The following is a 17,393-nucleotide window of genomic DNA, read 5'->3' as shown; positions in this document are numbered from 1 at the left end:
TATCAATCAGAATAGAAACGCTAAAGTTTCTAACACACAGTTTTGTGTATTGCCGTGTTTAATTTAGTTGACTGATGGTGTGAATATTTTACTTCTACGCATAGCATCTATGAGACAAAGGGCCACATTTATCGCTTATGCTTCACCATTGAGCATGCGCTGAGAGAACTGAGTCATTATATTGCATTTTCCTGGAATAAAAGGTCTCAGTTTTCAGTTTCAGTTGTGGTTGTGGTTGAAGTCAGTTGCCGACGCCAAAGTAAAGACAACGAAACATGACTCTCTCTCTCTCTCTCTCTCTCTCTCTCTCTCTCTCTCTCTCTCTCTCTCTCTCTCTCTCTCTCTCTCTCTCTCTCTCTCTCTCTCTATAATAATGTAACAAGGAATAGTTTATTTGGTAACTACACCACTGACATCATCATCATCAAATAATAATAATAATAATAATAATAATAATAATAACAACAACAACAACAACAACAACAACAACAACAACAACAACAACAACAACAATAATAATAATAATAATAATAATATAAACAAATTAATTTTTAAAAATGGAAAATCGATTTTTTAAAACGTCTTTATCGCCGTGCACTTATTTGCACTTTCATTTCGGCACATACTATAGACATAAGTGATTAAGATAGGTTGGGTTTTCGGTTTCTTGCTCAAAAACTTCACAATTTGTTGTTTTTGTTTGGGAGTTTTTTTTTTTTTTCTGATTAAAATAGTGGGTGATTTTCCAATCACACGTAACATCTCACGGGACTATTTTTGTAACGCGACATAATGGTATGTCGTATTGCTTTTGTATTGCTGAAATACACAAAGTGTGATTGGCAAAAATATGCAGCACAAAAACTTTTGATATAAATTACGTTATACCTAATTAAGTCAAGTCCATCCTTTATTTTTCTAATCTCCGTGTTGTTTTAATATTATTATAACAATTCAAATTGATTTATGGAATTTTTTTCAAAAGAATTTATCTTTAAGTTTACAATCGTAAAATTTGGCTTTTTCATTATAATCAAACTGGTATTACCAACTAAAAAGGAAGCCACCATTTTGTTCTTTACTCGGAAATCACCAAAATCACAATAAATTCCATAGAGCTAATCTACCCAAAATTCTTCTTGGATAAGCAGGCTCATCAGTTCTGTCACTTCGTAATTAGTGATATTAGGATGGCTAGATCAAATGTTCGTTACGAAGTGGTAAGAAAATACGTGGTAAACGACTGTTTGAGTCAGTCCCCGTATGCCATTGTTGGTGTGTAGTGTTGATCGATTGGTGAGATTGAGATGATTGTGTTTACGTTGACGACCCCTTTGCTTAACTCCTGTCTGCCTTCTGGCTTGTATTTAAGTTTAAGTTTAAGCCTATAATTTATAACAATATTATATTCTAACCATGCATAGTTTGGAGTGTCCAGGTTTTAAATGATGTGATGCCGAAATGATATTGAAATGGAAAGACCCGTGTACACTTAACAACTTACTTACACATCAACTGATCATCAACGTCAAAAAATGTCAAAGGTTATGAATATCATACTCATACATAGATGTTTATTAAATAATAATATTAATACATACACATACAATATTAAATGTATTCATAGATATATGATACATAAGTTATATTATCAATGAATTCACACTTGAAATAACTGGGAGTCGTCACTATTTCACTGGGGGTAATTCGTAATAGAAATAGATGTCTTAGAAGATTAGACTTTTTCATAAGAAGGAAGTATAGAATTAGAATAACAATATCAACAAGAGATGCTTTGACTTTGAAAGACTCGTATACCTATTAGTATATTTTTCAAATTATATTTTAAAAATTTAAGATGAGTTAGTGTGAAAGTAATTAATTATTAATTAATGCAAAGAAATAAGGATTCGAAGTGCTTATTCGCAACGGAGTGTCTACGTACACGGTAACTTTAGGCAGTTTAGGGAGCAGCAGCAGTGGGAGTCAAATTGTGACCCAACTCGGCCATAAGAAAGTTATGACTGGAAATTGCGTTCGCTTTTACTAAAAGTTTTAGAGGGGTTCAATTAAAGATGCATAACTTCGTTATATATAAAGAGGAATATTGCAGATATTTTGGTATCATGATCATTATTTTTGTTACCGGGCACCTAGCCTCAGAATCTACGAACATAGTAGCTAGGTGCCGGTTACCGTGTACGTAGACACTGCCTATAAGGCAATAATAATTTTACAAGGAGCAACTGTCTTTGACATACAATAAAAGTGTTAATCTGTAAATAATTGTGTGATTTCTGAAGCCTTCATATATCATATTTTCTTTTCTAACTTCTCTGTCTGTCTAACCATTCTAATTACTCTCACTAATCTGACCAACTACGCACGATCTTTTCTAACTTCTCTGTCTGTCTAACCATTCTAATTACTCTCACTAATCTGACCAACTACGCACTATCGTCACACACCAGACTGTAACACATTCGACTTTGACTTTGACACATGCCATCAAATAGGAAGAGGGTGACGGTGAATAGTTTTCACACCATATTTTTTAAAGTATGTGTTTTTATATGCTGCAGTCTGCAGACATTATTTTGTTTTTACACCGCCTTGCAAATTGTAAATAATATAAGCATTGAACTCCACTCTGTTCTCCTTTTTTTTCTGGGACCCATGACCCCAGAGTGTTTACTGCACTAATTTCTAATTCTATGCTCTTATTGTTTTGAATTTCCTTAGTTTGAATTTTGAAGAGATATTCTCAAACTATGCATATTTTTTACCCCCGTAAAATTCTTAATTCCCATGTCTTTTTTCCTTTACATGCAGCTTCCTTCCGAGGAACAGAATGTTGCAGCTGAGCCTGTCGATTTGGCCATGGTAGTGCCCCCTCCAAGCTACACAGAAAATGCTGTCATGGAACAGGATGGAGGTATGGAACACTTTTGGAAGAAATGAAGGAATCAAAACAAATTTTTCATTTATTCAAATTGTTTTATTTTTATTTTTTATGTTTTACTTTTTCTTTCTTTCTTTTTTTTTTTTTTTGGGGGGGGGGGGGTACTAAAGGACTTTTTATAAAGGCTGTTTGAGATTTTATATGAAAAGACTATATTTAATTTTATGTTCAAACAGTAACAGCTGTGGCTCAGCGGTACAGTCTTTGCTTTGACTACCCGCCTCGTTGTGTGGCCTTGAGCAAGTCACAGCGCCCTAGCTCACTTTGTGCGCTGCACTGCGGCTGACCCTGGGTTATTCCCAGTCTTCCCTTGGAATAGACCCTAAACACAAATTTCCCCTTGGGGATCAATAGAGGGAATTTTATTTTAATTTTATTCAGAATAGTACGTTTAAAAGTAAAAAGATTATCTAAAACATTTTTTTTTTCTGATCACATTTTATAATTTTAATTATTTTTCCTTTTTTTTCTTTGACTGTGTAAATAGTTTGTAAATGAATGGTCTAAAAGTATCTATATATTGAGATCTATGTCTATTCAAAAAAAAAAAAGATAATAAAGAATTAATAAACAGCTCTTGAGATTAGTTTTATTTTAAATTAATTTTTTGTTGTTGTTTGATTTTTTTATTTTTTTTTAAATTTAAAGGAAACAACAAACATTTGATGTGTGGTGGTCAAATTTCGGATTTTTATTTTAAAAGTTCTGATTTATAAGCTTTTTATTAAAATTTGTTCTTTTCTTCTTTTTTTTACCCCCCTTTTGTTTACATGAGAGCAGTGTAGTGGGACTGTTGTTCATTGGATAAAAGAGAAAATAAAACAAAATACCTGACACTAGGAGGATTCAAAATGATTTAATTGCATGCAATCCAGGACTGTTTTACCAAGTTACCCGCAAAGGGGTAAGGGGAGGGGGGGGGGGGGGGGGTGGCTATTAATATTAATTTAAATCTTATTCCATTTTATTTCTAACGACTAAAATTGATAATCTTCTTCTATCAGAAAATCCAGCTTTTGGACCAGCCAAGCTTCCCAACTATGTTGATGCTACCACTTTGCCCACATACGAGGAAGCAGAAAGAAGTAAAGCAGAGGAATCTGCAACTTCAAGTAACCAGGACTGTGAAACTGGAAGGGTAAGTCATATTCAGAGCTGTATGAAAACATATTTGGCCCCATAAAGTGCATGATTGTATCACAATATTCATGTGTGGCTATGTGATCTTGTTTATGACACTAACCTTCGGACTGGAAGGTCAAGGGTTCGAGTCCTGCTCTGAGTGGTGCATAATTGAGTCCTATGAAAAGCTTCTTTACTCACATTCTTTCACCATACACAGGTGCACAATTAGTACCTGACTGTTAACAGCATTTGTTGTCTTTGGCAGAAATAAACATTGTAAATATTGCGTTACAGGTATTTTGTCTTCTTGTCCTCCATGTTAAGTGTTGCTGTTGGCTAGGGACTTCTTGTAAAGAGGTTGTCGAGCATGTTTATATTGCACTCTTTAAATGCTCAGGTAAGTGATAAATGCTCAACAAAACCTTGCCATTGCCATTACATAATCATCCCACTGGCACACTCAAATACATGCAAAGCCATTAGCAGACACGTCCACTATCCTGATTTTTTTCAAGAAATTTCAGATTTTTACTCTCATTCCTGATTTCATTAAATTCCAGGTATTTTCCTTAATTTTGCTATTGTATTTCACTCAACCAGAAAGTGTCACCTTCCTCATTATCATCATCATCATCATCATCATCATCATCATCATCATCATCACCGCCATCACAAATTACCATTGCCATTATTTTCCCAGCTTCATTAAAATCCCAAATTTGCCCTAGTGTTTTTGCAGACTGTTGTTTCTGAAAAATTAATAAGTTAGCTAGTGTCTGTTCACGCTCAGTCTATTTTATAATTTAAAATATTTTTAAATTATATAAACAACAGTCCCTCGTGTTTCATTTGTTCACTTTTCTTTGCATTGTTATTGATAATGTTCAAGTCCCTTGAAAAGAGACAAGAGCATGATTGCCAATTTTCGGTATATATTTACTGAATTCAGTATGTTAAAAAACCACAGTATATTTTACAATCCTGCTAAATAGGAAAAAGTAAGTACTTAATGTCTTAATACAGGAGTTAAACTCTCAGATGATGGTCGGTGGATGTACTCTCGTAAATGTTCAGTAAATTTTTGTCTTCTGAATTGGCAACCCTGGACAAGGGTGGAATTAATCAATAATATTCAACCCATGATAAGTGATCTCTTTCAGAAACTTGATGTAAAGTCAGGCAGTATGTTTAAAGTTGCTAACATGGTCAAGAGAAATACAACATAGAACAGAATGAATTGGCAAAGTAAATTGATTATTTATACAGCATTTGCCAAACACAAGTGCCATCAATAAAACAAATGGCATTATAACTGTTTTCATGTGGTGCGAGATTTATATTAATCTGGTTTCCAATTGAATCCAGATTTATTTTATTTTTTTGGGCGAGATTTCAATAACCAGTTGAGGCTGTACTGTAATATTTACTGTTTTCCCCAGATAACTTCAATGGATGGCATCAATGAAGCGACCATTGGAACAGATGGCATGTTTATTTGCACTTTCTTTAGTAAGTTTTATTCTTCTTGTCAGTCTGGGTGGGATTCCTGACCTCCCATAGTGGGCAAGGAGGCACTTACTGTGTCTTCTATCCCCTATATATCTGTTTTCCAACATGCTTTCTGTCCTAGTCTTGGAATGAAATTATTTGGTTTTGTCTTGGCTCTCGATGGTATAACCTGGGTGGGAGGGAAACAGTCTAATGTATAGTTAGTGTTTAGGGAGATGATATTTATTTGTCTTGTAAATCTTCTCTCTCTGTTATGCACTGTATTATTTTTAGTTTTACATATATGTATATGATTTGTCAAAATTTGACTGTGTTCCTCTTAGTGGGGACCTGTGCTTGAGTCAGGATGAGACATTTAGGTGATCTCAAACTAAGTACACTGATAGTGATAGTGTGTTCTTGGAATCTTTATCTGCTCCTGTTTGAACCAGTTCCCTTTTGTCTTACTTTTTCTAGGGTACTTTAATTGTAATTTTGACTATCCCATTTTCTTCCTTTTTACTGACGCTGATATGACCTAAATGTGTTGCAAGCGCCATAAAACCCTTTAAACAAATAAAAAACAAAACTTGGCAGTGTATACTTATTTTCTCTCCTCTTTGATCCTTGAACTTTTCATGATGAAGTAGAGGCGAGGGGGGGGGGGGGGGGGGGGGGATGATCTTGGATTCTGTAGTTTTTATGTGAATTGTTTTGTAACTGAATCTTGAAACTGAATTGCTTTATATAAGCGAGGCTACCAGTGCAAACCTCGCATATCTCGTCTTGTTTAATAAACGGTTTAAGATGTTAAGCAATAAACCTATTATATGTTGTGTCAGTTAAACTACTTTTGTTAAAAAATTTATTAAATGTGTCCGTTTGTAGACTTTTTTTCTTATTTTTAAATGTCTACTAGAGATAGCGTATTATGAGTTCAGTGAATTCCAATAGAATTTACTTAGTAGACAGTGTGATCAAATTAGGAAAAACTAGCAACTTCATAGGTTGTCTCAATGACAAGTGGGACAGCATGGTTCAGCGGTATGTATGGCCTGTGCTTTGTACTTGAAAGATACCAAGTTCGACTACTCCTCACGCTGGGTGGCCTTGAGCAAGTCACCTAGCCTTAGCTCACTTTGTGGTGCTGCACTGTGGCTAATGCCTGGGTTATTCCAATCTTTCCTTGGAATAGATCCTAAAGAAAAATTTCCCCTTAGGGATTAATAAAGGCATGGCTACCTAATATAAATTGGTTAAATGAATGCTCGATTGTGGTAATGTGAGTTATTCAATCTGTGAAATTTACATGATCAAAAATGTTTTGTTAAAGTTAAAATTGTTTAGATAATTATAACAGTATTTTTGAAAAATTGTTATCATTGCGTCTTTTCCAGTCTCGTTCTTGTTCAACTGGCTTGGATTCCTCTTGTCCTTATGTCTGTCCAACACAATTGCCGGCAGGTGTGGAGCGTTGTCTGGATTGGGGCTGTCCATTGTGAAATGGGTGGTCATTGCCAAGGTTTGGATCTTCTATGTTCCAACTATTTGATTTTTGGAATTGTATTATTATTATTATTATTATTATTATTATTATTATTATTGTTATTATACTTTTATTATTTTTATTTTTCATTGTATTAAAAATTGTTATTACAATTTAGCAATGAGAATAATGATTGTTATAGGGTTAAATATTAGACTGATTGGAAAGATAGATATTGCTATGAATACCACAAGAATGAGATTTAAATTCTTATACATTCCAAAATTTATTTTTAATAAACAATAATTCCTTGCTTTATTATTTTTAGCAAAAGAAAATTGCAATATTATTTGTTGGTTCATGAGTATTTCAGATTTTTAAAATAAATTTTCCTGGGTGGGGTTCCTGGCCTCCCATAGTGAGCAAGAAAGCACTTACTGTGTCTTTGTCTTGGAATGAGATTACTTGGTTTTGTCCTGGCCCTGGCCGAATACCCTGGCTGGGAGGGGAAACAGTCAAATGTCTAGTTAGAGTTTTGGGAGATGATATATTTTTGTCTTGTAAATCATCTCTCTATTATGCATTGTATTAATTTTTTGTGTTATATATAATAATGATTTGTAAACATTTGAGTGAATTCCTCTTAGTGGGGACCTGTGCTTGCGTTTTGATGAGACTTTCAGGTGATCTCAAACTTAGTACACTGATAGTGTGGAATCTACATGTTTCCTATTTGAATCATTTCTCCTTTGTCTTACTTTTCTTGGGTGCATTAATTGTTATTCTTGAACTTTTTACTATCCCATTTTCTTCCTTTTTACAGGCTCTGATATGACCTTAATGTGTTGCAAGCGCAGTAAAACCCTCAAAAAACAAACATGCAAACATAACAAATAAAATTTTCCTTTTGTTTCAATATTTTCCAGCGTAATAATTGGGGAACAGACTTTGCAGATGGAGATTCCTGGCTGTGGTGGCTCTTGGTGCTTTGCGGTAAGTTTATGCCTGTATCTCAAATTTCAAGTCCTTTCACTATATTATTGAACATCAGTATTATTATTGTTATTATTATTATTGTTATTATTATTATTATTATTATTATTATTATTATTATTATTACAGAGAGTTTGACCTTTGTGGGAATTTGGACCGAAGGGAAGCCTGACTTTGGAAGGGCTCTCTCCGAGGTCACAAAATATACAATATACGTCAAAAACTGCATTATATGACCTCAGTTGTGTAGTTCCCTATGATAATCATTGTTCAGGGCTGAGAATCTTCCGCCTAAAGGCGGATTTCCGCCTAAATGGTAGTTTATCTCCGCCCATCCCATCACATTTCCTCCTTTTTCAAATTTGCCATGTCAAACATTTTCCTCAAAATCACCATTATGTCTTATGTCATATTTTGACACCTGTGCTCAGTCTCGTGAAATTTGGTGACAGTCTCGTTTTTATGACGTTGGGCCAGACAGTATGGCACCAGATGTCGCAATTGACACAGAAGACCAGTAGTGTTCTTTGATTAGTTAGTTGATGGTGGAAGGGGATGGACAAATGGGTCTGGATTTTTTCCCCCCTGTTGTAGGTACCTATTGCCTTTTTAATCTCTCTCTCTCTCTCTCTCTCTCTCTCTCTCTCTCTCTCTCTCTCTCTCTCTCTCTCTCTCTCTCTCTCTCTCTCTCTCTCTCTCTCTCTCTCTCTCTCTTTCTTTTTCCCCTTTGCCTTTCTTTCTATTTCTCTTTTCTTTATTATTTTTTTTTGTGGATATAGAATTCAAAATGTCAATACATAATTTATTATGGTAAAGAAGTCTCCCCCCCCACACACACACACACACACCCTTATCTCTCTCTGTTTCTTTCTCAACTATCCATTAAATCATCTGGTATATAGAGATGATATATTAGAACAAAGCAATGGTGATTGGCTTAGTTTAATCTTTTTTCTTTTTAATTTTGGACTATGGCTTTGAATTTGAGAGATTCTTGGGTTGTATTTATAAGCTGACTAACTACTACTACTAGGTTTCTTTGCTTGTTTTTGATCGATAGACCGAGAAATTTTCCTCCTTTTTGACAAATTGCTATTATCATCACTGAATAAAAAAACACTCACCAAAGCCACTACATCAACATCTCTACCACCGCTACTATTACAATCACCACCACATCATTATCCCTACCACCACTACTACTACAAATAGCACCACATCATCCCTACCACCACTACTACTACAACTACCACCACATCATCAACCCTACTACAACCATCATCATATCATCATCCCCACCACCACTACTACTACAATCACCACCACATCATCATCCCTACCACCACTACCACATCACCCCTACCACCACCACACCATCATCACTAGCACCACTACCACAACTACCACCACATCATCATTCCTCCCACAACTACTACTACAACCACCATCACATCATCAACCCTACTACCACTACTTCAACCACACAACATCATCATCCCTACCACCACTACTATTACCACCACCATCACACCATCATCCCTACCACCACTACTACTACAACCACCACCACACCATCATCCCTACCACCACTACTACTACAACCACCACCACACCATCATCCCTACCATCTCTACTACTACAACCACCACCACACCATCAACCCTACTACCACTACTACAACCACCACCTCATCATCATCCCTACCACTACTACAACTACAACCGTCATCCCTACCACCACCACAACTACAACCACCACCAAACCATCATCCCTACCACCACTACTACTACAACCACCACAACATCATCCCTACCACCACTACTACTACAACTACCACCACATCATCATCCCTACTACAACCACCAAATGTTGTAATTACACTTTCAACTTTTGAAATTCCACCGAGTTGTGTCAGAAATTGCTGAAAGACAAATTTTGGGTCGTATCTCAGTAAATTTTAGTGAAATTCAAATCTATAGGTTATGGTCGCATGGATGGGTCATGATCTTCACGATGAAAAATTTCCTCCTTTTTTGTGACCAGTCATTCTCACCCCTGTTGTTAAAGTCAGTAAACATAAAATTATGAGAAGAGTAAATAAGATTATAGAGCACTCGCTACATACGCGAAGGGACCAAGATCGATCCCGGGTGTAGTCGAGATTTTCTTTCTGATTACCCTGTCTACCCAGCAGTGAATGGGTACCTTGGTCTGTTATATCTGGCGGAAAATAATTTGCGACAGACTAGCATCCTATCCAAAGGATAGAAAGTAATTGCTATTGTCTGTTTCACGCTATATAAACTGGGATGAACTCTGGCTCCTTGGGCCTTATGGCTCTGAAGGACTACTTTTTTAAATAAGATTTTAGTTAATTCCAAATATTAACAAAACATCACATTGTTGCTTATTACTCCCCTGTTTTTCTATGGTTAAATGATGTAATGTTATGATGACCCAATTCAATACACATTCAAATCGGTGCTGAGTATGGACAATTATTTAAACAGGTGAAGATCAGTAGTCATTAGTTTTTAAATAAATGACCGCTTACCTTCACCTTCAGTATGAATTGTTGAAGTCAGTAATACTGTTACATCATCTTAGTGTCCTTTTAATGTAAAAACTTGATTGTATTTTTCCTTATAGAGACTTATAATTATAAAGGGGAGTTTCATAGTGGCCAACTGTCCTGATAAAATTGGAACTGTCCCGATATGACAATCTGGAGGAAGAGAATTAAAGAACAAAAAATTGGAATGTATAAATGTATGGAATTGACTCTTGCATGTCCCGCGATTATGAGTTTTTTTGTTTTTTTTAACTCTCAAATTAAAACAAGGAAGAGAAACAGTTCTAAATCTAGATTATATTATATAATTGTTCAAACAAACAAACTGTTTTTTTAAGGTCATTATAGTATTGTGCGTTAAGGCTAAGGTGTCCCATATTATCTCTTTGAAAAGTTGGCTGCTTTGGGTGCTATAATATTATTATTGATCATAACCATCAATCACCTTTTGTTTTTGTTTTATTTTGTCTTTAAATTAGGATTCCTGCTCTTTGTACGAGGATCAGTGCAGTATGTGAGAGTGAAGTACGAGTGGTCTCGCCTCACTAATCAACTCCGCCACTTCAGACTTATTTAGGAAGTCATAAAGATGGGAGACGGTTTTTACAGCCTTATAATATGTGGATCATGATGGTTGATAATGATGAAGATGGCTTTGATAATGATGATGGCTGTGCGTTTTTATTTTATCATACTTAACAATCTTTTAAACATAAAATAGAGTGGTGCCTCATTTTTTTTGTTTTTTTTTTTGTTACATATATACGTGTTCCAAAAAGGTCGTTTTCATATCACTTGCCACAAAAATACTCCAATACTAATAACAAAATTCTGTCAGTTTTTTATTTATTTTTCACTATATTCCCCAAAAAAACTGATGAGAACAACATTTTTTATTAGTGTTTCAAAATGGCCTAGTATTGAAATATTTTTGTTGCAAATGTTATGAAAAAGCAAAACGACCCTTTTGCATGACCTTGGTTACAAATCTGCCATAGACAATGAATTTAGAAATTATATTTTCTTAGCCACAACACCCTTTTCCGTCTCCATACTTTATTGCAAAGATCAGGCTTAATAGTTTGTTTATAAACTTTACATTAGAGGAGTAAAATTAAATCAAACATGTTTAACCAAGGAAAAGTTTCTCATTCAATCCGATTCTCTCTATTTGTATTGTGGAATTAAAATTATAATTCGATTTATTTGGAAATGGCATCGAATTTTGCCTTTTATAATGAAATATACACTATTGTTTCTTCTTTGATTGTATATTGTAAATGAAACGAAATAAAATGATTGACGATCTGACCAGTTCTCTGTATTATTTATAATTTCGAATCAAATGAAATAAAACCCAATAATAATGGGTTGTTTTTTTTTCTTTATCGCAAATTAAGAAGTTCAATAGTTTCTTATTTGATCATCTGAATGGTGATATGAAAAATACTTCAATGCCATTCTATTGACATGGGGTCCAGGTTGTACAGTCATTCTCATACTCAACGAGAATACAAACCAACCCTGTAAAAGTGGGGGTGAATGCAGTAAAGTAGAAATGAGACTAAAGACATTTGTTTAAAATTATCCTCCTTTTTTTCATTTTTTTTTGTCACTATCTGCCATTGAGCCCAGAATAAATATCCGTGTCTCTGAAGGGTTACCTGTTTACTATAGTAAAAACTGAAGTTGTTCAAGAGACTTGGTCATCTCATTTGGATTAGACACGTTTTGGGTTAACCAAAGTGACTAATGGTGGTTGGGGTGGGGGAAGGAGGAATTGTAATTCTTAAGTTTATGCTTCATCGACAATTACTGCTGAGTTTCCTCCTTTCTGTCTGTTAAATTGGAAGAAATGACAACAGGCCAAGTGTAACATTGGAGTCTGAGTGGAATATGAATCCCTTTCTAAAAGGACATTTTGGCTGCATTGACATTTAATTGAAAGTAATTCTTTTTCAGTTTAGCACAGTGGTGTGAGGATTAACACCAATTTCGGAAAAGACAACATTTCAATTTGTCTTTGGTCATAAAATCTTTTAACTGGCACAATTTGGTGGCTAGGCATCTTAGCGCTGTTTGAGAATTGCTTTGTAATAGATAGCGTTTTAGACTAAGGATAGCAAGCAATTGTTACAGTCCATTTAGTGATTGGCTATATTGTTTTACACAAAAGGTAGCAAACAATGTTACTACGTGTATCCATTTAGTGATAGACGAACGTCTTACACAACGGTTTGCAAGCAATTGCTACTGTGCATTTAGTGCTAAAGCAACTGGAATAAGCTTTGGCTTCAGAGGAACACTAGATTGAACAACATTGTGAGGAGCTCTTGAAATTGTACTTACCATTGGTTCAGTAAGTGGTGTATGAGGGTGCCATGACAGTGAAAATCTGAAAAGGTATGTATTAAACAGTGACAGACCAAACAAAAAGAATAATGCCAGAAAAAATGCATAAAAACATTGCAAAAAATCAGCCTGAGATCCCTTGTTGAAACAGACTGATGTTTTTTGGAAAGGTTCTTTTTTTTTTTTCTTGTATTTTTCTTTCTGCTTTGTCTGGCACTGTTTCATGCACATCTTTTCAGAACTTTATCTTACACCAGTGCCTGCTCTTTCATTTGTCACTTTGAAAGTAAAAGTAATTCATACTGATGGATTGTATAACATCCACAATATGGAATTTAAAAAATCCAACTAGGGGCACGTGGCGATGAATTCAAAAGAACAAATGTAAAGAAACAGCACATATTGGTGGTAGGGGTTAAGTTAAATACTCACCTGTTCTGTTTGCCAACTCAATTGTACTAGAAGACAAAACATAGTCATCTTAAATTATTATTATTATTTTTTTTTTTGAGGTACTTCTGTGAGAACTAATCACCCTACTGGTAGTCTTAAAACAAAGAGCCAAGCGATGTCAACTTCTATAAAATGAACTTTTGTATTTTCTCAAAGATTTCGTTTATGAGAGGATAATGTAATTTATAGAAGATTTGGCTCTACCTTTAACTCAAAGTACACATTATATCGTGGTTCTATGTTGTTTTCCACCCAATGTGCTTGATAAGCTCTAAGGACAGACATCTATCTGTATTGGTTTTGGTCACACAACACAGCTGAAAATACATTTTTTAAAAATTTAGTCTGAAATTGTGGACAAAAATGATTAATCGTTATCATTAACATCAAAACATTCGTTTCGTTTCATATATTGATTTATTCTAATCTCCCTGAAGTTGTCAAAAAATTTTAAACATAAGAAAGTGTCAAGTTTTAGATTTATAGTGTCAATTTTAACCATAAGATTTTAAATTAAAATGGAAGTATAACCATAAGATTTAAAATTAAAATGGAAGTATAACCATAAGATTTTAAATTATATATCAGGTTTAACCATTAGGTTTTAAATTAAAGTGTCAGGATTAATTAACCATGAGATTTAAAATGAAAGTGCCAGGTTTAACCATAACATTTTTAATTAAAGGTGTCAGGATTAATCATAAGATTTTATGTTAAAGTGTCAGGTTTAACCATAAGATATTAAATTAAAGTGCTATGTTTTGAGGTGTTTGGGTACCATAAGTCTATAGACATTTTAAATATCGATATTCCAAGTCGAAGTTTTCTGTCAAGCCTGGAAAAATAAAAAGATTTTCGGAGTCCCGCAGAATATCCATCAGTGATTATCAGCCATCATGGTCCAGGGGGATTCGTGGATGTTCTATGAAATCAATGATAATAAATGTTTCGTTTTTATTTGGAATGATACCCACTAAAAACTGATGTGTTTATGTAACTAATATTACATGTATTATATGTATTATTATTTCTTATTGTAAATCTTTTTGTATTTATACAATTTCCCAAATATGTGATCCATGGCTACAATCTGGTTTTATATCGGGCCAGGGTAACTATTTACAGAGGATTAACACATTTGCCAATCCTTCTCAGTATATTTTCCAACCACCTGCTAAACGGGGGGAGGAAAAAAAGTAAGTACAGAAAGTCTTTTTAATGGAGTTCACGCTCAACCCTCAGAAAGGGGTCGGTTTATGTGTTTGCGTGAAAATTCAGTAAATTTTTGCCTCCTAAATTGGCAACACTGGATTAACTTTATAGGAGTAAGAGATTAAAAAATGAATAACAATAGTAAAATTTGAATGGAAGCTTACTTAAACTGGGGGTCCCGATCGCTCAGTTGGTAGAGCAATCGCTTCACACGCAATGGGACAGAGATCGATCCCGGGTGCAGTTAAGTTTTTTTAACTGATGTTTACCCAGCAGTGCATGGGTAGCTGGATCTAATAGATCTGGCAAAAAGTACTTTAGTGTCCTATCCAAAGGGTAGCAAGCAAATGCTATTGTCCGTTTCACGCTATAGAAACCGGGATATACTCCGGCTCCATGGGCCCGATGACTCTGAAGGACTACTACTTACTTAAACTATATTATCGAAGACCGATTATATGGACTTTTCGGATTTTCTGTTTTGTCACTACAACACAACTGATTTTGTTGACCAAAAGGATACACAAAACGTCCATGTAATCTGTCTTTGTAAATTAGATTAAAGCTTCCATTGAATTTGACTATTGTTATATTTTTTGCTTCAAGCTTCAAGTATCTACATTTGCCTTATTTGGATTTTATAAAATAGGAAATTTCAATTATTTTGCTGTAAATGTTGGTTTTTACTGTAAATGATAATATTGGGAAACATCGTGAAAATTCAGCATATGTAATTGGGCAGTGCAAAGAAATGTATTTAGTCTTTCTTTGATTAGATTATTCGGGAAATTATTCCATATACATACATATATTATTTGACAAGAAAGTATATTTTCTATGAACCCCACGTGGATTGTGTAATGTTTTTAATGTTATAATTTCCATTAAGCAGGGGTTTGGATCAGGATTCCAGTTATTTTAATTGATTGGTATAATAATAATAGAAATAGCTCTTCTCGGGCTTATGAGCTAATGAATCCGTTTTTTAAAGAATTGGGGTGGGGTGTTTTGGTTTCTTCTTCTTCTTCTTCTTCTTCTTCTTCTTCTTCTTCTTCTTCTTCTTCTTCTTCTTCTTCTTTTACTTCCTCCTCCTCTTACCCTCTATCCCTCCAGCAATGGTTGGGTAGCTGGGTCTGTTGAGATTCAATGGAAAGTACATTTCTATTGAATGGTGTTCTACCCAAAAGGTAGCAAGCAATTGTACTGATTGGCAAGCAATTGTACTGATTGCTTGCGTTACAGTCTTTCATAAAAACACTTTCTCATCTTAGTATTATATTTCAAAATAAAGAAAAGCAAAGTAGGTTCCACCTCTGATATAATTGGATCATCAAATAGGCCTACTTATACATTACTCAGATCTTCTAAGGTGAGTCATTCCGGCGTACATGAGAAAATTAAATAACTTGCCAGTCCAGCCGATTAAAATACAAAAGGTTCAAACCCCTTACAATTATTTTTTTCTTTTTATGGATATATTTTAATCATAAGCTGACTACATAATATTCATTTTAAAATTAACTTTAGTTTTTATGTTTTGAAAACATTTTAAAACTAATACAAATATTATAAAACCGATTATTTTCATACCTAGCCTGCTAACTGATGCCAAATATTAGTGAGTTTTTTTGGGTTTTTTTAGGAACAATAAACAAAAATGAATATAACAGTTTCAAAAAAGAACAAAGTACCAAGCACGGAATGTTTTGTGCTCAAAACACTTGTTCAGCCAGCAATAAAAACATAAATACATTACTTTTTTTTTTGTTTTTTTTTTTTTTGTTTGCTGAAGAAATCAGTCATCAGTCGAAAGGACTTGTTTACAAGTGGTTGGTAGGGAGTTTTTCATGGATGACGTGGACTTTTTTTCCTTGAAAGAGGTGAAGCTCAACAGCAGGTCTTTTTTATTTTTTAAATTATTGTTTATTTTTTAAAACTCGGGTTATTCTCCTTGTTAAACAGTTTTTGTGTAGTATTGATATGAGCAGACCAACGTTCTTTGATCAGTTCATGTTATTTTCTCCCCTGTTGTGTTACTTTTATTGACCCTTTTTTTTTTTTTAGCATCACACATCTGTGATTATTGTTTTGTGTTCAATTTGAATCGTTTTAAGGAATTGATTTTTATGTTAAAAGTTTTTTTCACGCACGGATATGTTTCTCTCTCTCTCTCTCTCTCTCTCTCTCTCTCTCTCTCTCTCTCTCTCTCTCTCTCTCTCTCTCTCTCTCTCTCTCTCTCTCTCTCTCTCTCTCTCTTTCTCTCTCTCTTTCACAGACACACAAATTCATTCTCTTTCTTGCATATATGAATTGTTATATTTATTGTTGTCAAATGTTGTCAGCTTTTAATGTGGCTCTAATTTTCTTTCCAAATTTTTAAATGAAAAATTGATGATATGATATTGGTTTACTACCATATTATTAAAACCTGTACCTACTTGCTTCGTTTCGCTCCTTCCTGAATTTCAATTTATCTCTTAACCAGGCACATGCGGTGACATTTTTTCGCTGGACAAGCATATCTTGCTTCTCACATTCTCAGCAAAATCGCAAAGTTAGGCTTCTCTAACATTCACTATCCACATGTCCCACAATTAGTAATAAAGCATGATGCCTATCAGTGCTAATGACAAGACATCCACAATCATGACTCATTCAATCATTTAAAATTAAATCAAGACTTCATAAAACGTTCAAACAGAAAAAAACTATAATATTGCTTTTCATATTGCTTTCATGGCCGTGGCATT

The 17,393-nt window shown here is 34.4% G+C and overlaps 1 protein-coding gene across 1 annotated transcript; it reads left to right on the top strand.

Annotated features, from left to right (window-relative positions):
• Positions 1 to 1,039: 1,039 nt before the first annotated feature.
• LOC144970554 (NEDD4 family-interacting protein 1-like) lies at positions 1,040 to 14,411 on the top strand. Its single transcript, XM_078910314.1, has 7 exons — positions 1,040 to 1,220; positions 2,833 to 2,935; positions 3,967 to 4,100; positions 5,527 to 5,596; positions 6,973 to 7,097; positions 7,988 to 8,054; positions 11,106 to 14,411. The coding sequence occupies exons 1-7, from the start codon at positions 1,191 to 1,193 to the stop codon at positions 11,201 to 11,203; spliced, it is 627 nt and encodes a 208-aa protein (XP_078766440.1). The 5' UTR covers positions 1,040 to 1,190; the 3' UTR covers positions 11,204 to 14,411.
• The last annotated feature ends 2,982 nt before the right edge of the window (positions 14,412 to 17,393 follow it).

The sequence above is a fragment of the Berghia stephanieae genome, chromosome 4 (genome assembly GCF_034508935.2).
Source record: "Berghia stephanieae isolate SIO BIC M18660-M18661 chromosome 4, UCSD_Bste_1.3, whole genome shotgun sequence".
In the NCBI taxonomy this organism is placed as follows: domain Eukaryota; kingdom Metazoa; phylum Mollusca; class Gastropoda; order Nudibranchia; family Aeolidiidae; genus Berghia; species Berghia stephanieae.
This window is presented reverse-complemented; position numbering and strand designations above follow the sequence as displayed.

Bases quoted from the DNA above. Each gene is read 5' to 3' on its own strand.
- LOC144970554 (XM_078910314.1), top strand. From the start codon at position 1,191: ATGGCTAGATCAAATGTTCGTTACGAAGTG. The intron at 4,101-5,526 runs GTAAGTCATATT...TGTTTTCCCCAG, and splicing joins AGGACTGTGAAACTGGAAGG to ATAACTTCAATGGATGGCAT. The intron at 8,055-11,105 runs GTAAGTTTATGC...TCTTTAAATTAG, and splicing joins GTGGCTCTTGGTGCTTTGCG to GATTCCTGCTCTTTGTACGA.